Below are 22,144 nucleotides of genomic sequence, written 5' to 3'. Positions count from 1 at the left end.
TAGAAATTTTAGAAGAGACAGCTATCAGTTGCTGACTCCAACAGGGAGTGCCCGTCAGGAGGCAGTTTCTACCACAGCCCAGGATGCCTGATGATTTCTCTAATCATATTCACTGGCAAATGCTCCAAACCCAGGGCATCCCACCCTGGACAATGCTAGTTCTGCACTGTTAAATGTTTGCTTAATTCCCTCTTTAGATTTTACTTCTATCTAAACATCTGTCTTCTATTTTTATTGGTTTTATATTAGTATTTATAGTAATAACTTTTTGGCACTTACTATATGACCAGCACTTTTTACATTAATTTCCATGCTGTTATTAAACATATTGTATAGACAAAAAGGCTTAGAAAAGTTTAAGTAAAATTTCCAAAGTCACACAGCTAGTAAACAGCCAAGTTCAAAGCTATTGCTTTGACAACTAATCTGTTAGTCTTACTCAGTGGATGGCTTCATTCATTCGATTAGGTTAACTATACCTTTTGGCTACCACTGAGTATCATAGAACTTGGCAATTGTATTACTGAATGAATGAAGGGATGGATGAGGTTACATTTCTAGATGTGAGAATACCACACTTTACTGAGATGACACTACAGGAGTCTCTTTTGAACTTTGCTCTTAAACTTCATCAGTTTTCCCCATACTATTCCTAGGGCGAGGCATTTCTCCAGAGGGTTCATTTATTACCCTGAGAATGCCATACTTTCATCTGTAGGCCTGCCGACATGCTCTTGCCTGAAATACTCTCCTTGCTCCTCTTCCAACATACCCCATATTTCTCCAGTCTCTAGATACTCTTGCTCAAGCCAGAACCTAGGAATCAAACTTGATTTCCCCAATACCTGCTTTGTTCCACTGCTATAACCAGAGGTGACAGTAAATCTTCGTAAAAATACATGTCCATCAGCAAGTTCTAGTTAGCAGCTAAAATTAAGAGCACATTTGGGCATTGAAAAATGGATATGTAAATCTAGTCATGGGAGTGGGGTGGCTTGGCAGGAGATAGGAATTTGGGAGCTTTGATCTGTGCCTGACATTGTCAAAATTGTCTAAGCCTGTTTCAAATAGGGGAGTCTCTGACTAGCTCCCAAAAGATACTGGGATATTTTCTCCTAGTATTTTCTCAGAGAGCTTTTAGGACCAGTTGCAGACTGGTAACAGTGAACCATTGGGGTGTGACAAAATGAAGAGCCATCAAAGAAAACTTCTCTGGTTGGTGTCTAATACCAACTTCAAAATGATGGAAAGTTTTGGAGCCAAACAGACCTGATTTTGAACTTGCTATGTGACCCTAACAAGTTCTTTAATCTCTCTATACCTCAGTTCCTCTGTGAAATGAAGCTAGTTCCCTTGCAGAGTTGTGAGGATTAAATTTGAATGTGTACATACATACATGTACGTGTACATGGACAGAGAGATAGTAGATAAAATTAGGTGTCTCTCAACTATTAGATTTCTTCTCTTCCCTCACCAAACATCAAGACTAAAATGACTAAGAACACAAACTAATATCATACTGTACCAATAATTACCATCAAGCTTAAAGTAGCCTTGAAGATATTTGGTTTCTAATTTTGTAAAATGTGTTTATTTTTTAAAAAACACACTCTGCTTAGTTCTACAGAAACCTCAAATGACTTACTCTTATTTTATGTACTGACAGCATCCAACTGAATAACCCTTTAAATCCTAAACATTCAGACTTTATTCCTCAAGAGTTCTGTGGAAGAGCAAGTATCAGTACACAGGAGAGTGATCTACTCTTGTGAAGCAGATTTCTGGAAGGAACTGAGTCGCAGCCAGGATGGTGATTTCAAGAATTCCACATGCTTTGGCTAAGGCCTTCAGGTTTTATTTGAAACAGATTCTCAGAGTATCAAACACACCTTTATTCAAGTGGAGGTACAAAAGCACATTGCTAAACCAAATGCATACATGTGATTTTTATATATTCTGCTATTTAGAGATTACTTAGTCCTGTTTCATAATCATTGGAGTTGACTATTATTCTCTAAACATAAGATTATACAGTCATTGACAGGAAAAAAACATGCATTTTCATTTGCTTTTACATTTAGATCAATTGATTTAAATCTCTACCTTGCCCTGATTAGATCCTATGCTTGCTGATGGCTAAGAGGTAAAATATAGTGGTAGAACTATCCTATAGTTTAGCCATAAAATGCTTATAAAGCAAGCAATAAATTTGTATATATTTGTTAAGAATCCCTCAGAATATTACAAGACCTGAACTATGAAGGCCTCAATTGCTGGGATGACAACTAGAATTTTAAATAACACTTATTCACAAAATATTAAGAAGCTTAAGATGGAAAAATATAGTAAAATGCTTTGACATCATCTAAGAATTATGAACTGTTGCTAGGTATTATAATGGTAACCTTGAAATCTGAAGCCAATCATCTGTGATCACTTTTATCGGTCAAGAAAATCATGTTCTTTTATATGGCCTGTAGACTCTAGTAAAATACAAAAAAACAATGTGATAATTAGTAAGTAATTATACACAAAGCCCCCACACTTCAAATACTGTCCTGGACTGATGAGGGTTGACTGGGCATGAAAATCCAAATAGACAAAGAAGCAATCTTAACAGTTAAAATTTTATAATACCAGGAATATAACTGCCACTGTCTTGAAATACTATATAAAAACAGCAGTATCTTTGTTGGAAGGCTGAGCTCTCTGCTTTATGAAGCTCTCTGACCTTTGAGTATATGTTCTTTATGTTTTGCCATATCAAAAGCAGACCCAAGCATTTTGCTGGCCTTCAGTGGAAGTATATAAAGTAATTCTAAACTCAGACATGCAGAGTGGATGCTGAATGAATGAATGTAGCTATATCACCAGGAGTCTTGCTGGCTCCCTGATGTCCTCCTCCTCTTTTAGTGGGCTGTGGATGCAAACAGGTCAGCTAAGAACTTGAGCATTGCTTGAAAATGTTTAGCTGCCTACCATAAACTCAGGGGAACCAGACTCCTTCATACATGAGTGAACAGGATGTGGAAATCCAATTCTTTTAAAAGAAGATGCTTTCCTTTGGGAAAGACACCAGAACAGCAGCATCTAGTAGGGGTGGCATACTTGCTGGTGAAAAGCTTAAAACCAGGAAACTGTCATTTGAAGGCGCTTAAGAAAATGGAGAAATCAACAGAAATCCAAGTGTTGCAGCTGGAAACAAATAGGACGTATGGTCCCCAGTAAAGAGCAGGCCTGACAATCTGTTTTTGAGAGAACTTGGGCTGAGAACAGCAAAAAAAGCTACATGAGCCACTTTCCAGACACTGACATGTTTTAACATTGGTGTAATACAGTATCTTCAGGAGGCTGTGAATAATACATACCAATTTCAGGAAAAATAAAAGTGTTTATAGGCCATATTAAAATAAAAATAGCTTAAATGAATTTCATAAATAAAGTATACATAGTTACTTACAACACTTATTATATTAAAGAATGCCATGAGAAAACAGCACTGCATTCACCATGTCACTCCTTAGACTAGATTCTTCTGCAATGAAAGATTGGGAGTATATATTAACGATTTCATATACAAATAATCAACAATTTTCTCTCCAGTATTTTGATGTTGAGTAAAGCCAGAAAAATGGCAGTAAATTTTTCCATTTGAATTATATCAGATTCTGGTCTGTTATAGATATTCTGATGATGAAAAAGACTTGGAACTCCTATACTCAATGGCTTCTCTTGGGTATGGATTCTTTGATGTTGAATGCAGATTGAAATATGACTGATCTTCACACACACATTTATTACATTCATAGGCTTTCTGCATGGAATGAATTTGATGCTGAACAAGGTAGTTTCTTTGACTGAAGAAGGCTTTTTCACATTTATTAGTGATGGAATTTTACTCCTGTATGAATCCTCCAATGATAACTAAGGTATAAACATAGCATGAAGCATTTACCTTCAATATATTCATAGGTTTTCTCATTGGTATGGGTTTGCAGAGTTTAACACTAATAGCTCTCCTACATCCATCACATTCACAAGGTTTCTCTCTGGTGTGCATTCTCTGATGCTGAATAAAGGCTGAGCTCTGACTGAAGGTATTACCACATTCTTTCTCTGTTGTGAACTCTCAGATGTGGAATGAGGCCTGAACTTGACTAAACGTCTCCCCATGTTCAATACATTCATAAGGTTTCTCTTTGGTATTAATTCTTTGATGTTGAACAAGTTGTGCTCTCTGACTAAGGTTCTTTTCCCATGCATCACAATCAAAGGCTTTTTCTCCAGTAAGGACTTCTTGTTGCAGGACAAGATCTGAGCTATGATTAAAACTTTCCTCATAATCACTACACTCAGAGGATTTCTCTTTCCTGTGAATTTTGTGATGCTGAGTAAGGCATAAGGGTTGACTGAAAGCTTTTCCACATTCATTACATTCATGTGTTTTCTCTCTTGTGTGAATTCTTTGATGCTGAATAAGATGGGAATTCAATCTGAAGTCTTTTCCACATTCATTACATGTATAAGGTTTTTCTCTGAGACGAATTCCTTGGGGTTTAATAAAGGTCATCCCACATTCATTGTATTCATAGGCTTTCTCTTCACAGTGAAGCTTCTGATGTTCAACTAGGTATGAGGTATGGTAGAAGTCACTGCCGCATACAGTACACTTACAGGGCATCTCTCTGTGAATTCTCTGATGTTGAATAAGGTGAACACTACGACTGAAGACTCTTTCACAATTGCCACATTTGTAAGATTTCGCTCTAGTGTGAATCCTCTTATGCTGAATTATGCCTGAGCTCTGACTAGAAGATTTATCAGATGACTCACAGGACTTATCAGACGCATCATATTTATAGGGTTTTTCTCTAGTATGTATTCTTTTATGTCGACTAAGACTTGAGCTCTGACTGAAGGATTTTTCACATTCTTTACATTTGTAGGGTTTCTCTCTAGTATGAATTCTCTGATGTCTAGAAAGGGCTGAACTCTGATGGAAGATTTTCTCACATGCATCACATTTATAGGATTTCTCAGTGGTGGGCATACTCTCACATTTAGTAAGGTGGGAGAGCTCCATTAAGCTTTCCTTATATTCACTACTCTGAAAATCCTGTGTTAGATTTACTTGTTTGTGGTTCTCAGCAGCTGAATTCTGGCTGAGACTCATGTCATACTTATCAATGTCATCAATGTTCTGTATTCTAAGATCTCTCTGGTCTGTATTAAGGGTAGATTCCAGACTGAAGCTTTTATCAGGTTCATTACATTCATTGTTCTCACTGGTGAAAGTTTTCTTGCTGATGGTTATTTGCCTAAACTCTCTCTCCAGGAATAGAAATTTCCTTAGGATTTCCTGAAGCCTTTCTAATCTGTCCTCAGATTTATACACTTCTCTAGTCTCAGGAACTTGGGTGATATCCTTTTTGAGTCTTCCTACTCTTGCTTTGCATGAATGTACTTCTGCAATTTTCTGCTTAGGAATCAACAGCTTGTTCTCTTCTCTGGTTTCTGCATCTGATTCAATATATAAATAGAAAATGCAAATGTAATCTGTACACTGTGCTTAGAAAAAACAAAGTCAGAGAGGAGAAAACGAAATAATCTAGTTACTATCAGGATAAGAGAAGTTTATTTGCTCTAAAATACGGGCACAAAACCTCAATAGCAGATATAAGAGCATGAATAGAAACAGTGAGGTAGGATCCAAATGGTTCAGGGTGTGGTAGAAACAGAGGGTACTTTCATCAGAGTAAGAAGATAACCAATTAAGGTGTTTCAAAGGAGAAAATAGGAAAATAGTTCAAAAGAATTATAAATAAGCAACTTGAACAGAGACCTAGTTCAACCTGTGGATGATAAGGGACAAAATAAATGCAAAGAGTTCATCAAAACTGAAGGCAAAAAGAAAGAGTTCTCCATTTTGGGATACAGCTAGAGCTCTTCATTCTGATTTCCAAAAGAGCTACAGCTTGGCTCAACAACTGGACTAATTCCATCGGATTGATTCTGCCTTACTCACCTGAGCAGTCATCCCTTAGGGCTTCTCTATTCTTTGCATCCAGATCAAAGACCTGTAGATCTTGTTCCAGTTGAGAGATCCCATCAGGCTTGAAAATTGGAAATCCTGCTCATAGAGAAGGAAATGGGATGTGGCAATTTATCCCCAGACACCATACCAGCCACTTTTTCTCTTAACTAGTGGTTAATGGAGAGAGAAAGTAAATTCTTAGAAGATATTAGGAAGGTCTGGAGAGTGAGAGTGGCAAATATGCTCTACAAGGAGCTCCTATTTGTGCTCTATAATGAGGTGTGTTTAGGGGCAAGTATATGACTTTTGGGAGCACATTCATTTAAATATTACTCAGGAAAAGAATATGTGCATGGGGTAATTTCACAAAACTTATCATTCTTCACCTGTTGCCTATATAGCAATCTTGTATTAGACCTAGTCTACAATATTAGAGCTGTCAAAATTGAGGTCATCAAAATATAACTTTGCTGGCCTGGAGAAAGGTGAATATTCAAGTACCTGTTGTATGGTGAGATGAATGGTAGCAAGAGAATCGTTGATGACAATAAATATTCCTAGTATCAATCTAAGAAACAATTCATTTCAATTCACACAACTAAACAAAGAATAACATGACCCATCTCATCCATTAGGAGCTTAAACACATTTATGGAGTATGCAAAGTATGTATGGGGATGGAGGGCCCAAGCAGGTAAGGTCAGTTCCCTCAAGGACCTTACACACTCTTAACTGCAGAGACAGATATAAACAACTAACTATAACATGATAGTGAGGAAAGTGCAATAAAAGTTCATGTTCACATAAAATTGTCTCTTTCTGGCTTGCATAATGGACTGCAAAGATCCAATCTCTTTTAAAGGGAAAAAGGCAGTCTGCTTCTGAAGGGCAGAACTATAGTATGAAAAGGGCTTTTTTTAATAAATGTTCAGCCCAGAAAGCTTCCAGTAGCACATATACAAGGTCTAGCTCAAGCCTCTCATCTCCAAAAGCCTTTCTCTTCCCTCATTGAATGTCTACAAAAATTATTACTTGTTTCTCTTATCCTGACATGTCACTATATAATGGAATTTATAGATTTTTTAAATTAGTTTCAGATATCATCTCTACCTGATTTATAAACTCTTGGATGGCAGGGACCATATGTCTTGTATCGTGCACTTCTTTTAATTCATTTACTTAAGAGCTACTCATTGAGTGCCAATTTTGTGCCCAAGGGTCAATATACAAGAAATAACTAGTGTTTTTAAAAGGGTATTGGGCCTGGAAAATATGATAAACCAACAGCTGCCCTCTTGGGATTCAATGTGAGGGCCTATGAGCAGAGAGATCAGAACAGATGTAAGAAAGACATTTATTTACTATGTTTCTGAATTCCTGCTCGGCATTAATAGAATCCTTTTGGACATGTATTTAGTTAAGGTCCTCCGTAACAAATAAAGTAGTTTTGTATATTTAAAAAAAAGTGTGGCTTGAAGCAGTTGCAATAATTTGCAACTTTTATTTTTATTTTTTGAAACTTTTAATTTTGAGATATTTATTAAGGTGTTTCTAAGTATTTGATAACTAAAACTAAGTTTATTTACTCTATATTGACACTTAAGTCACATATGTACAACAGAAAAGATCATCTTGATGTGGAATGAAGGGTCTGATTTTAGTGTTTACTATAATGTAGAAAGGTATAAGAGAAAATGCTTAGCAGACAGGAATATGGGACTGCAGTTCAGAAGACAGTAGAGTTTGAGATATAGACTTAAAGCCACCTATATCATCAAAATTTTAAGCCCTGGTTTACTAAGCAGTTGGTAGGTACAAAGTACCATGCCAAGAGCTGTACAAGTTTTCACTCACTTAATATTCACCATACCTTTATGAGGTAGTTACTATACCACACCCTTTTACAAATGAGAAAACTAACATTCAAAGGGGTTACCTGTAATTAACTTCCCCAAGATTGTAAGTGGTCAAGCTAGGGCACAAACCCAGACAGTCTTATTGTAGAACCTTACTTTTAAATAATCTACAGGTAAAAAAGATAATGATTGTGAGTGAAATCCATCCTTTCTTCCAAAATATGTATAGAAAGAAAACAGAACACCAATATATTGATAATAGAATAAAAGGTAAACATAATAAAAAGAATGGAAAAATCATGATTGGAGAGCCAGTACCCAACAGATTTGGAGTCACAGATGTTTTACTGAAAAGGGATCTAAGAGACCATTGGTGTTTAAGAGATGAAAATCTCTTTGTAATAAAAATCCAAACTCCTAGGCATAGTCAGAGCAATATTCTATTTGGAGAGATTCCACTATAAAGAAATAATTTGAACACTCTCCTAAAATTTTTGTTCGTATTAAAAAATCTGGTCTGTAGCTCCTACCACTTGCTGTTGTCCTTTCCAAACAAATGTTTGAGTAACTACTATCAGCCAGATACTTACAAATATAATCTAATTTACTTGGCACAGAAAGGTAGACATTATGTTTCATGTTTTATAAATGAAAAAATGAGTGTCAGTTTAAATATTTGCTCAACATATCACAGCTGGTAACTGGAACTCAATGTAGTCCCTGTCTATAGTCTTTCTAAGCTACCACACTAAGGGTCACAAAAGCATTAAGACAGATTTTTCTGCCAGTAGTCTAAATGTCTTTTTCTAAATTTAAATAAAAACTCTGCTTTCAAAATAAGCATGTTCTTTAAAGTTTTTCCTCATTCAAGCCTCTCATCTAAAATTACTTAAATTTTTATTAAAACCTTTTAATTTTTAAATTTAAACCTTGACCATTTTCTAATTAAATTTATTTTTATTTAAGCTGGTCTTTAAAAGTAACATTTAAAATATACTAGTTCTAGAGCTGTGTTACAATTCATGCCTTTCTTCCTGGTCCTTAACAAATACAAAAATAAAATCTCTCCTCAGCAATATTGTTCTTGTGTACATACCTATCCTAATGAAATATATCCTAGACAATTTTACTTCTTCTTGAATGTATGCCTTCTCTGCTCCCAAACTGTACAACCCTATGCCTTCCTGTTCAATTTATCATAGTCATTTCTAAATGTCACCAAAGTACGGAGCCATGAAAATATAAAACCACCATATGTGGTTTGACTAATTGTTCTAAGGCACAAAATAGTGAAAAGAGCATTGGTTTCAGAGTCAGATTTGAGTCCCAAGCCTAGCTCTGACCCTGCATGAATCACTTAACTTTCTCTGAGCCTCAGTTTCCTCAGGTATAAAATAGAATACCTGCTCAGGCAACAGTAAGGATTAAACAAGATATATATAGTACCTAGTAACATATTGGTTACTAAAGAAAGAGTAAATAGCTGTGGCAGTAAAAGACATTCTCTATAAATCACTTTTGTCCTCAGGACATCAACTTCAAAAAGTTAGGGGGTAGGTGCCTAACATCCCTAATTTATCAACTCACTTATTATCAAATAGAATTGTGATAAACGTGTTTCTAATGCTGTCATCTAATTAGATACCTGCCATACTGCCCCATGTGAAATGCAATCTAGGCCTCTTTCCCATTCTTAATCTCCAGCACTTATTCTTAATTTTAAGCATGAAGTCACAGATAACTTCCCTTTGGGTATGATCCTCAAGTCAGTAATGCATACACTATTAACAGAACATACTTTTTAGACTTGGTGATGAAAATTATGACTTTCTACCTACTTTTTCACTCTTTTATTCAGCTGTTCATATTCTGTATATTTACTACAATATAGGCAAAGCATGTAACCAAAGGTTACATGAGTTCTAATGTCTGAGACATGAGTAACTCAGAGCTACTGCCATGGGAAAAAGATGTGAACTGGGAAGGTAGGGCTGCTAAGTCAGGGACTAAGTTATATAAGTCTTTATTTTATAACACCAACATTAAACTAAATTAATTAAGTGTAGAACTTCACATTTCACATGGAGTTTGCTGAACCCACAAATATGAAAGGTCTTCCCAAAGACTATAAAAAAATAATTACTAAGAAGATGCCGCTGACTTGGTCACAAAAGCAAATTGAGTAGAATTTCTTGAATGCATTTGTATCCGGTAAGTGTGCATGCGTGTCCTCTGTGTGTGAAGAGATGAGAGGAAATGGGATGAAATTCAGTTTAATAGCATACTGTGCTATTAGGTTGATTAAGCTAAGAAGTCTCTTTACTCCAAAAAGTAGACAGGTTAACTGTTGGAAATTATATAATTATTAGATAAAATTTACAGTATCTTACAATTACATATCACTTTACAGTATACAAGCTTATTAAATGTACATTCAATTTGATACCCTGAAATACTTTTGCCCTCCCATTTCCCCTCCATCAAGGACAGAGGTCACGAACACTTGATCAGGAAAGGTCATATAAATGCAGAACAGATTAATGCAGAAAGGGGACAAAGGCAGGACCTTGGAGGTGACCACAGGGACTTAAAGGAAGAAGACTAGAATGTTAAATATGAGGAAAGCCCAGGGGTCACAGGACAGTTAGGCATCAGAAGGGGCAGGTCCTGTTCACTACAGAAGGAGGGGAGTACAGAATACGTTCCACATTCTAAAATAACATGAAAAGATCGTAACTGAAGAGCTGGAGTTGAACTTTGTGGTTCCTCAGAACACAAGTAGATGACCACCAAACATGGCTTCTGCATGAACTCAAAATTCAGGATACAAAATGCATCTGGTTGCAACGGAGGACTTCCTTGGCCCTTTACAAATTTAACAAAGGTCATTTGAGGAGCTGCAATTTTACATTGTGGTGGCATCCTGGGAGCATCTATTCCATCAATCAAGTGTAATATCTTATAATCGTGGAAAAGGAGTTTCCGAGCGGGGACGAGCAATATCGATGGGAAGCCGATACTTGGGCCATCTCTTGGAGATTCCTGCTGAAAGGACTGCAAGTGTTTCTCCAGAGAAAGCACTTGCCTGGGTATGACTCAGGGCCGGGCAGGAATTCACACTATGAATCCGGGTGGTGGGAAGACGGAGAAGTATGCCTACAAAGATCAAAGAGCCAGGAATGGAAAACAGGCTAAAACCTTCCCCGTGGGCAGGCTGCCTCCCCACAGACAAGAAGACCTTTTTAATCCTCAGTGTAATCAAGGAAGACAAAGCAACACCCTGGGTGCCACTAGCATAGGCAAAGCAAAAAACAAAAAAAGAGAGACAGAAAGAAAAGGAAAACTGTGATTAAATACATACGTAAATAAAAAGAACAAAAGCAGAGACAGGCAAAAAAAAAAAAAAAAAAAAAGAGGAAAAGGAGCAATGCTCACATCAAGGGAGCTACCAACAAAGCCCACTGATGCTTCTCCACACCACCACAGGTTGCCTAATCTTGGCTGCCTACTGTACCATCCAAATGACAGAGGAGAGACTTGGTTTAAGTCTGCGACTTCTGCTGCTTGGAATGAGGTTACTTAGGATTATCATCTGGGTGACTCACTGAAATGTACTCACAGTGACTCATGCCTTTAAATGAAGTCTCTCAAATTCTACCAGTTTGGAGATGAATTTAGGGATCGTAAAAGGTGAGGGATTACTCAACAAGAAACATTTAACCCTATCTTTTTAAAAGGCATTTCTTCTTCCAAAGAAAATGGGAAAGTCAGATACAGGGGCACTGGAGTATCAGCAAGGAAAGTATCTGGTTGTGGGTTGGGAGGCCCTAGAGTCTCTCATTAAAAAAAGAAGAAAAGAAAAAGAAAAAAAAAATGATAGGAAAGGTGAAAACTTAGGCAAAGCACAAGCAACTCTCCTGTTTCTAAAAGGGAAGAGATACCCCACAAAAGCAGGAACCATTAACTCAGGATAAGGAGTAGAATGTCTGGTCTTGAAACCCCCAAAGGAAAACCACTCCCAGAGATGACCTTAAAGACAGAGGATTCAGAGGTTCTAAGACCTGGAATCTAAGCCAAACTCTACTTTCTCGGAGACCTCACAGCTACTCAGTCAAGAAACCCCAATAGATCAACTGAATAAAAAGGCAGTCCTTACCCAGTGAGACCACGTTCCCATAATTCTCTAACATCACTTCTCTGTAGAGATCCCTCTGAACAGGGTCCAGGCATCCCCATTCCTCTCGAGTAAGGTGCACAGCCACATCCTCGAATGTCACAAACTCCTGAAATAACACAGCCTGGCTGCTCTCGGGAATGAGGCCACTACAGCATCATGGCCAGAGAATGATGGAGATGATATAGAGTCTCCAGTGTGTATTTATATCAGGGAGGAGTGAGAACAGATTAGAATCTAGGGAATAAGGTCCATAACCCTTCAACATCTAATAAGCACCCATCACATCACTAGGGCTAAAGAATAAACAATGTTTGCTGGCAGTGTTTGGAAAGATGGAAAGGTGGTTTGTGTCAAGTCCAGGTCTCTGAAGAGATCAGTTCCAAAACTGGGGTCTGCTACTGAAAAAAAAAAATCCAGGCAAGGTTTACAGATGGGGTGAGGGAAGGGCCACACTCAATCAGCAGCAACAGTCCCTGAGGAAAAGAAGGTTCCTCAGCTCACCTGGTACCTGGCTGTCAGGAGTGCAGCTGCCTGGTCTCCTGGGCTTCCCTCGTGGGGAAGAGCAGGCACCTGGGGAACAGGTGGAGCTAAGGGAGGAGAAAGGAGCCAAGAGTAAGAGTAGCCCTTCCCCAGGGCTCCCTTACAGAAAAGAGTCAGTAGGACCCTTCTTCACATCAACATTCTAGTAAAACCAATGAATGCTTATCAGGTACTGAATGTGTCTACTCTGCTCCTTCTCAGCACTTGCCAGCCCTGCTTACACGTTTAGACCCATGATTCAGGACTTTAAGCACTGTACCTGTTTTGCAGATGGGCAAAGCAAAGCATAAGGATTTGCAGTGACTTGTCCAGGGCCATGGTTATTTACTAGATTTCTGACCCTTTCCTAAACACTGTTATATAAACATCACTAAGCCTTTCTCTTGTAACTGAGCACCGTCTCTGCAACCAGTGTGTAAGGCCCTAAGAATAAGGAATGGCCATCTGTTTCCTCACAATCTTTTCCGCATTCCCACAATGCCCCACAGCACTCCGTGTACTGTGGCACCCAGTGTTGCTGACACACAAGTTATTTCGCTGCAGTTGGCCATGAGTTTTCTAAGATAAGATTCTTACAAAACAATGGAAGTACAATACAATAAAAGTGTTATTGTATAGTCAATATGTGACATATATACATTCACACAGGCATTGTGCTCAACCAAGCAATTAAATGGGTACTTCCTTAACCAAAATTAAATTAGTCACAAATATTGCAGCTGCAACAGAATGGCAGGTGGCAAAGCACAAAAGGTCATCAAGGAGGGAAGACATTAAGTGAAGGGAAGGGACAGACCCTAAACCTAATAAGAAATGAAAGCCAGGCAAGGATTGTGAGATGCAGCAAAAACAGCATATTTTAGAAATTATTGTGGATATGGTAATTGGGATGAAGCAAAGGTAGTATAAACGAAAAACAGCTGGAGCAGAGTGAGTGATTACGACTGAACTGAGTCACATCTGTCCCTCCCTTCCAGACCTCCCTCTAGGGGCCACCTTCTTATTGAAGTTCCTGGCCTCTCTCATACCAGGCCCAGAAGTCCCTCTCCACTCCCATTCTCCTGGATGTAAGTGCTCTCCCTGCCTTACCCCCAGTGAATCCCTGTTCCATGTCGGTGTCCTGCACGAACTGAGGCTCTGGGGACAGACCCTCAGACTGGGTCTCCAAGGACTGAAATTGGACCCTTGGTGATCCTGCCGCCTCCTGGACCGATATTTCCTCCATCCCTGTTTTGGAGGCCAATGACCATCACTGTGGGGTGAGATTAGGAGAAATTATTGTAATAAGTTAAAATGACCCAAAATTTCATATCCTCAGGACTTAGCAAAGTATCTTAGACACTGTAAATACTAAATAAAAAGTCAATAATGATTACCCATCCAAATTAAATGGATTTGGTGGAACTGTTTTAAACAGTCAAGAAAGTACAATTTAATATAGTAAAGGTTTCTGTGGGAAGTTTAAAATATTTAACATTTACAAACTTCTATCAGGGCTCAAGCTCGTATGCAGAGAAATATGCTAGTTATGATTACTCGTTATTTTTTTTTTTAAGCGCAGACGTCTTAGAAATTACTTGGTAACACTCTGTCAGCCCACTTTCAATTACTAAATGGTTTTGACTAAGAACAAAATTCCACTTTTGGGATCAGACCCTTCACCAACTTAGGCGAGGTAGGCAGGCCTTTTACCACAATCCTGACAGTAACCCAGAGAAGAGCTGTGATTCAAACAGGTTTGACTGGTGTCCTTCAAACCCAAGGACGCGACAGGGTTCTGTCCCCCTTCCGCAACCCTCTTACGCGACAGGGTCTGCCCTTCTTCCCCAACCCTCAAAAAGGACCCTCGCGCCGGGTTCTCCGAAGGCCTCTCCCAGCGCTGCCCTCCCCCCACTTTCCTTAGGTGAAAACACGGTCCCAAAAGGGCGAGGAAGGCCACAGATACCCAGTTCACACCAAGGCACTGTCACTGGATCGTGACAGCGGGATCCTCAGTCCGTGGAGCAAACCCGGACCGAGAAACAGGCCCTCGCTCCACCGCCCCGCGCGCTCCAGAGTACGGAAACCGCCGTAGGCGGGACCGGGCGCCTCCACCTCCTCTTCCTCCCTGTGAACCAAAACAAGGGGCCGTCCCCACCGCGACCCCAGAATGGCTTCCAGAGACTCACCCAAGCGAAGCGGCGGCCCAGGCTGCCGTCCTGTCGCAGACACCCTTGCTCTCGGAGCCACCCCGGCCTTTCGGGGGGTCACTCTACACCACTGGGAAGGCGGCGCTTCTCAGTGGCACTTCCGGAGGCGGAGCCCGGAGGGCCGGCCCCCGGATGCGGGTCCTGGATGAGGGCCCCGGATGAGGTTTGGGAAGCACCGGTGTTCCTGGCACTGCTTTTCTCCTCCTACCGTGCCAAGCCTGCTGGGCTGCCTTTGTAACCAGTATACCTGTAAATGACTGACAGCCTCGGAATTGGGAAGGCGGCCCTGCTGGCCCTTCCTTGCTTCAGCCAGCCCTTGAGACTCCCTGCGGGGTGGTGGGCAGCACACATTTATATCGGGAGGTGAGGAAGAATGACAGGCCTAAAGGTCAGATTTCCCCGAGTCAGCCGGTCGGAAACTAGCACAAGGGTACAGAGTACACTGATTAAAGAGAAGATTGAAGGCTCTTTGGTTATAGAAGGTACGCACTAAAAGTCGGGGATCGGAATCTAATAAGGTTCTTGGGGGAAGGAAGGGGCATTAGGCAAACTGCAGTGGAAGAGAAACAGAATAGAAGAGAGCCACGTTCCTGGACAGACGACTATGCCGAAACCTGGATAGGTAAAGCACGGAGAACTTGGACAGTCAGCCCGGAGTGCCAGAACAGACCCCCCTAGAGCATTATGATGTCATGGATGCTTAAAGAATGTGGTTTTGTGAAACTAGATCTGCTAGGGACTAGCAAGTCTCTTAAAGAATAAAAACAGTGATTTGAAAGGGATTTAGGTATTACTTCTTTATTTAAGCTCAAATCAAATGTTATCCTTTAATGCTATTTGAGATAAAATTAAATATTAAAAAACCAGAAGTGTGGCATTCTGTACATTTTTTCAAGCTACAGTCTTAGAGACTAATATGCATTCCCTTTATTTCCTTCTTGAGTATCACTGGCATCAACTCCTAACAAAGAGTGGTAAGAAATAGTAGCTACTACTTGGCTCCTGAGCAAAATTTTCTTTCAATGGTTTTTCAGAGGACACAGGTGGGAACAATTAACCAACTCAAAATTTGTGATTTTTAGTTTATATAGCTTTAAAGAAAATGTATGAACAACTGAGCATTTCATTAATTTTTCCCTTATGCCCACCATTGCACTAGGCATGGATAAATACAAAAGAAGTAAAACCTTCACACCAGAATTGACACATGCTCTAAATGTGGGTTTGTCTTCCCAACTGCTTTGCTTCCACTAGCACCATCATCTGAGAACTTACAGGATGCCTCATCCATTGGACATACCTTAAACTAAGCAACCCATTTTATAGTCAAGAAGGTATGACAATGAGTTGTAAACGAATTCATGTGCTTACTCATCATCCAGAAGCAGCTAGCCTGGCAGAACTATGAAAAGGCATGTATTGAAGACTCAGCTAAATTGCTGATATAAAATACAGCACCTTGTATGGCGGGGGATTCAGTATATGCATTGATGTACACTGAACCAATAATATAAACATAAAAACATGGTATTGTGTCTCCAACATAAATACTACAGGAACTAATGTATCAGAATAGTGGTGGCCCCTATTACTGTCATCCAGTAATCCGTTTGTGGAATTTGTGCTTCCTACTTCTAGACCTAGAGTCTGCTGGGTTACGGGTCCAGATTTTCTAGTGAGCATTTAGGAGATACCTTGTGTTCTACTTAACTGGAAACTGAGAATAGCACCAGGCCACTTTGGGTCCCTTGTGCCAATAGATAAGTAGGCAAAAAACAGTTATTATAAATGCCCCCACAGTCCCTGCCACATACATTGTGTAAATGGAAAAACATACCCAGCCAGCTGCATTCAATAATCTACCTTCAACCACTTTAATGTAAAAATAGGGGTGGAGGTAGGGGGAAGAGGGCAGGTTTATACGAAGAAAAAAAGTACAATGTATAATAGTGTAATGGCACTTAGGGATGACTTGGAACACTGGATGGAAATATGAGGAAAAAGTTCTGGGAACATGATGTCTTCAAGGAAGACCATAGGTTAGCCAGCCAGCCAGTGCTAAGGATCAAAGACATACTCAAGTGGGTAATTGAAGAGTCCTGGGGAAGTAGAGAAAACGATGACAATCACAGCAAGGTCAAACCTCATAAGGAATGGAGTGTTTTTCAGGGCTTGGAAGGTTAGTCACAATATTGCATAGTCACTGGCAGCCTCTGTAGCAGGTGGCTGTTCCTTTTGTGGGCTTCCACTGTCATACTCCAAGTTGTCTTGGAACTTAAAGTGGTGTCACAGTCATTTGAGGTCCCAGTTACTGTTTTGATAAAGATGAAGTTTCTTGATCTACTTATGAAGTAATGGTAAAAAGTCATAATTATTGTGATAACATTCTGATAGCAAAATGCCTCAAATTTGACTTACTAAAGTAATTTCATTATTGTTATTCTGAAAACTTCCTGGAAGCCTTAGATAAGCTCAAAATCTTGTAACTTCTAGTATTGGGAAGAACACCTGTTGCCCATAAAGCAAGTATTTGAAAATACTGCCCATTCAAGTGGCAATGTGTAACTAGGGTTCCCAGAACAGCAACCACTTTGGTTTTGTGAAACCACTCATTCCTTTTTTTTAGCAATTATTTTTATTTAAAACATTTTGAGATATCATTCAAATACCATACCATTCATGCAAACTATACAAGTCAATGATATTTATTTAGTATGCTTACAAACAGTGCAACCATCCTCACAACCAGTTGCAGAACATTTTCATCACCCTCAAAAATAGCCACACCTGAGAGCAGTCTCTTCCTATTCCTCCCCCAGCCCTAAGCAACCACTAATTTACTACCTGTCTATGGATTTGCCTATTCTCGACATTTCGTATAAATGTCATCACACAGTACATGATCTTTTGTGACTGGTTTCTTTCACCTAGCATATTTTCAAGGTTCACTCATGGTGCTACAGCATCTGTGCTTCATTCCTTTGTACGGCCCAGTAGTACTTCATCCTGCGGACACACCGCATTTTGCTTCTCTATCACTTGATGGATATTTGAGTTGTTTCTACTTTGTCACTATTATGAATCATACAGCTATAAACAATCATATATAAGTTTTCATTTCTCTTGGGTATATATCTAAGAATGGAATCATTAGAGTTGACACAAGTTAACTCTAACAAGGTGAGGAGATGCCAGAATGTTTTCCAAAGCGGCTGCACCAGTCAGCGTGTTTACCACTACAGTGTATTGAGGGCTCAATGAGAAAAGCAGAAGAAACGTGTACCTATGTGAACTGGACCGTATCCAGGGAAACTTAAGCCCCGTTTTTCCCGAGGGTTAAAGCTGCTCTGAGGAGAGTGATTCCCATCCCAAAGCCGAAACCCAGTGGTGGGCGAGGAGGGACGCAAACCCTCTGCGGTTCCTAAGAGGACCCCGAGGCGAAGCCCAGCGGAGGTTGACGCGCTTCGCCCGCTGGGGCGGACACACGCCCACACCTTCTCTCCGGGTTTGGGCGAGCAGACCGTCCTTCGATTCCCCAGAGCCACCGCCCTTTTATATCCCCGCGAACCCCAGACTTCTCCCGGGTTCACGGTGAGATCGTGGGTGCGGCCGGGCGGCGGGGGGCAGGGAAAGAGGTGGCTCCACGTCCCTAACCTGCACCCCAGCCTCGGCCGTAGGAAGCGCCGTCGCTCTGCAGGGACAGCCCCGGATCCAAGCGGGGAGGGAACGACGATGTTTCCGTTCCGGTCTGGGAAGAGGCAGCCTAGTCCTGGGTGTTCACCCCAAGGGGTCGGAGACAAAAATAACTCCAGTTTAATTCTTGTGCTCCCCACGGAAGCATTCCATATTCTGTCCTTCGGGTGAGAGCTTCCCCGCCCCCACCCCACCCCTAGGTTTCTAGGGACCCCAAGTTGTATAACGAGGAAGACCCTTGAGGCTACCAAGCTCCACCACGGACTTTTCTTTTTTAATAGAGGACAAACAAGCCTCTTAAGTGTTTGCTCACCCCCAAACCCATTACCATTAATGATGATGATTAAAGAGTGTTTGAAGTCTAGCGAAAAACGTGATCTGGATACAGTAGGGAAAAATGACATACATTTCACCCTTTAATTTCCGGACTTTCTGAATGTTTTTTATGTGTATGATTTCGGACATTAGTTCGATTTTTCAGTTGTGGTGACTGAGCTTCACTTGGTGCGATGAGTAGTGAAGGGAGCTGGCGGCAGCGTGGCGAAAGTGCGTTGGGCTGTTATGAGACTAATTACCTGTGCTCTCTCTGCCGCTGGTTTACAGGATGGTCTTGGACAGAATACCAGCAAGTCTCAGTTTGGTACTAAGTAAAATAAACTGGATTATCTCAAAGGAACTTTCCAACTTGGAAATTAATTGAGAGTGATTTCACTGTGAAAAATCCAACTAGGCCAAACCTAAGGCCCCATCTCTGTTTCCTGCAGTGTCACCAGGGTAAAGAAACTTTCATAGTCCAGAGAGAGAACGTTAAGGGGCAAGTCAATGCTAAAGAGATAATATGCAATCAATAAATGAATTGTGGAGAACACACTGAAAGCAGATCATTGAAACCTTACTATTTGCTGGAGAAATAGGTTGGTTACACAGTATAATAGGAGATGTACAAGTAACTTACCCATTGACATATTATTTATATATTTTAAACCTGCTACTATAATATTTCTTCCATTCTTGTTCAGCTGTTTCGTAAATAACCAGATAGTTGCAATGTAGCAAAAAATCTGTTAATTTATAAATGGCATGCCTTTCAGGACTATAATGAATTTGCTGAACTTTCCACAAATGGGCAGAAAACGTTGGCATTATATTCATTCAAACAAATGTTTTTTAAATGTCTGTGGGGTTGCAAGGAACAATGGTAAGTGACTTAAGGGCAACAATGAAAGCAAAAGACAGTTTTTATTCTTGTGGAGTAATCTAATTGAGATAAGGCATGAAAGCATTAAAAATTAAGTTTCAGGGTAAAAGCTATACAAATGTTACATACCAAACTTAAGTCTAGAGTCAAGAGATGACTGGGTGCTAGGACCACTCAAGAAATGTAAAATAAAGCCCAACCTTTCTACTGCTACTTGCTCAGAATATGAGCAGAAAAACATCTAGGAGGGCCTTTCCAGGTCAGAGAGGAGTGACGGCTCCTGACCTCAGCCCTGTGTCTTTGAGTTTCATGTCCTTGGAGTCCTTTCATTCTGATTCATACTGCCACTGTGGGGGAAAGCCCCTGGGAAAGTGTCATCCCCGCTTCCCACCTTTAAAACTTAGACCCAGATGTCAAAAACCAAGATTTCTTTTCCTCAATCTCCTTAAAATACCTAATACAAAATGGAATTTTCAGAAGATATATCACTAAAAATTAAGGGAAATTAGCACAGAACATACAATTGTTGGCAGATGGACATAAGATGGGTAACAAATGATGACAGAGAATGTTAATGCTGTAAGATGGGGACAAAAAAAGGGCTCATCGGGAAAGGTTAAATGGGTTTCAATACTTTTAAAATATAAATACATGACTTGGCTGGCGTAGCTCAGTGGATTGAGTGCAGGCTGCGAACCAAAGTGTCACAGGTTCGATTCCCAGTCAGGGCACATGCCTGGGTTGCAGGCCATGAACCCCAGCAACCGCACATTGATGTTTCTCTCTCTCTCTCTATTTCCCTCCCCTCCCTCTCTAAAAATAAATAAAAATAAAATCTTTAAAAATATATATAAATACACGCTCTAACTTTTTGCCCTGTGCCCCAGTGGATCATCCTGTAGACCCTGCTTTGGTGGTCACCTTGGAGTGACCAGCCCACTGCTTTTGGAGTGACTGGATGGCAGCATAACAGCATTGTTAGGGCCTTGGACTTCAGACTTGGATTTGAGTACTGCAGTGCCTGTGTGTTATTTAGTCTTTCTCCTCTTCTCTTTTTCATCTATAAAATAGGAATAACAATCATGTGTACTTTATTAGGTTTCCGCAGGTATTAAATGAGCTGAGAGTGTAAGGCACCAAATACAGCTGGCACACAGCTAGCATAAGTGGCAGTTGTTAACCATGTCACACTGTTGGATTTAGTAAATTATCTTCACGAGTACTTATATGAGTTGTTAGCAGGATAGAAATCCAATGTGACTTTTTAAATACTTCTTATTAAATTTTTCTTCCTTGCAGGATTATAAAACCCAATCTCATAAAACATCTAGGACAGAAAGGACAGTTCTGCAGACGTACCCTATTTGGATCAAGTGAGCCAGTCTCTTGAACCTGAGTACTGACTGCTGAATGAGGGGGTAGGTACTGCAGATCTGCCTCCCCAGGCTGCCCAGGAGATAAAGACACAGCAATTATGAAAGTGGAGGAGGAAGATGAAGAGGATAGGGAAGACCATTTCAAAAAGAATGAAATAAGATAGCGTTATCACCACAATTTCTGAGTCGTTCCACAACTATGAATGAGAGAACCTTATTATCATCACAGTTAATTGTGTATCGAGTGGCAAAAGAGAATATGGCTCATATGGCTGTTGAAAAAGTTATTCTCCTGGCATGTATGGACGTGGCAAGTACAATTTTTGATGATAAGCCAGCTGATAAATTAAGAACTATTCCTCTTAGTGATAATACAGTATCTCGTCGAATCTGTACTATTGGAAAAACATTGAGAAGCAATGCTTATCACACAGCTACAGTGTGGTGCAGATTTTGCTATCCAACTTGATGAAAGCACTGACACTGCAAGTTGTCCAACAAACACTCTTGGTTTATGTCCAATATGTGTGGCATGATGATTTTATAGAGGATCTGTTGTGTTGTTTAAATTTAAATTCACATATAGCTGGGTTAGATTTATTTACTGAATTAGAAAAGTGTATTGATCGTCAGTACAAATTAAACTGGAAAAATTGTAGGGAAATTTCCAGTGATGGAGCAGCATGTGTGACTGGGAAACAAAGCAGAGTTGTTGAAAAAATATTAGAAGCAATTCATAACAATGCTCTTTGGAATTACTGTTTTATTCATCTAGAAGCTTTGGTATACAGAGAAATCCCACCAAATCTAATGGATGTATTGAGAAATGCAGTGAAAATTGTTAATTTCATTAAAGGAAGCTCATTGAACAGCCAACTCCTTGAAATATTTTGTTCAGAGATTGGAGTTAACCATACGCACTCATTGTTTCAAACAGAGGTTTGTTGGTTGTCTCAAGGAAAAGTATTGAGCTGAGTATGTGAACTCAGAAATGAGATTTACATTTTTCTTATCAAAAAGCAAACTCATTTGGCAACTGTTTTTGAAGATGACATTTGGGTAACAAAATTGGCATATTTAA

General features: G+C 39.9%; 1 protein-coding gene and 1 long non-coding RNA gene across 8 annotated transcripts; one reads left to right on the top strand and one right to left on the bottom strand.

Moving 5' to 3' along the window:
• Nucleotides 1-786: 786 nt before the first annotated feature.
• On the bottom strand, nt 787-14,917 carry ZNF655 (zinc finger protein 655). Of its 7 annotated transcripts, XM_036019873.1 has the most exons (7): nt 14,776-14,917; nt 13,697-13,859; nt 12,569-12,654; nt 12,047-12,173; nt 6,026-6,130; nt 4,125-5,520; nt 787-4,057 (listed from the first exon to the last, which is right to left on the bottom strand). In XM_036019873.1, exons 2-6 carry the CDS (start codon nt 13,830-13,832, stop codon nt 4,130-4,132), a joined length of 1,845 nt encoding a protein of 614 aa, XP_035875766.1. In that variant the 5' UTR covers nt 13,833-13,859; nt 14,776-14,917; the 3' UTR covers nt 787-4,057; nt 4,125-4,129. The 7 variants fall into 7 exon arrangements, with proteins under 7 accessions (XP_035875766.1, XP_035875765.1, XP_035875764.1 ...); XM_036019872.1 differs by lacking the exon at nt 14,776-14,917 and adding an exon at nt 14,553-14,699 and having other exon boundaries at nt 787-5,520; XM_036019871.1 differs by lacking the exon at nt 14,776-14,917 and adding an exon at nt 14,562-14,699 and having other exon boundaries at nt 787-5,520.
• A 25-nt stretch (nt 14,918-14,942) lies between these two features.
• Nucleotides 14,943-21,936, top strand: LOC118499244. Its single transcript, XR_004901770.1, has 2 exons — nt 14,943-15,159; nt 20,987-21,936. It is a non-coding gene; the product is annotated as an uncharacterized LOC118499244 (long non-coding RNA).
• The last annotated feature ends 208 nt before the right edge of the window (nt 21,937-22,144 follow it).

This window comes from Phyllostomus discolor, chromosome 3, assembly GCF_004126475.2.
Source record: "Phyllostomus discolor isolate MPI-MPIP mPhyDis1 chromosome 3, mPhyDis1.pri.v3, whole genome shotgun sequence".
In the NCBI taxonomy this organism is placed as follows: domain Eukaryota; kingdom Metazoa; phylum Chordata; class Mammalia; order Chiroptera; family Phyllostomidae; genus Phyllostomus; species Phyllostomus discolor.
The sequence above is the reverse complement of the archived record's forward strand: the minus strand, read 5'-3'. Positions and strand labels throughout refer to the sequence as shown.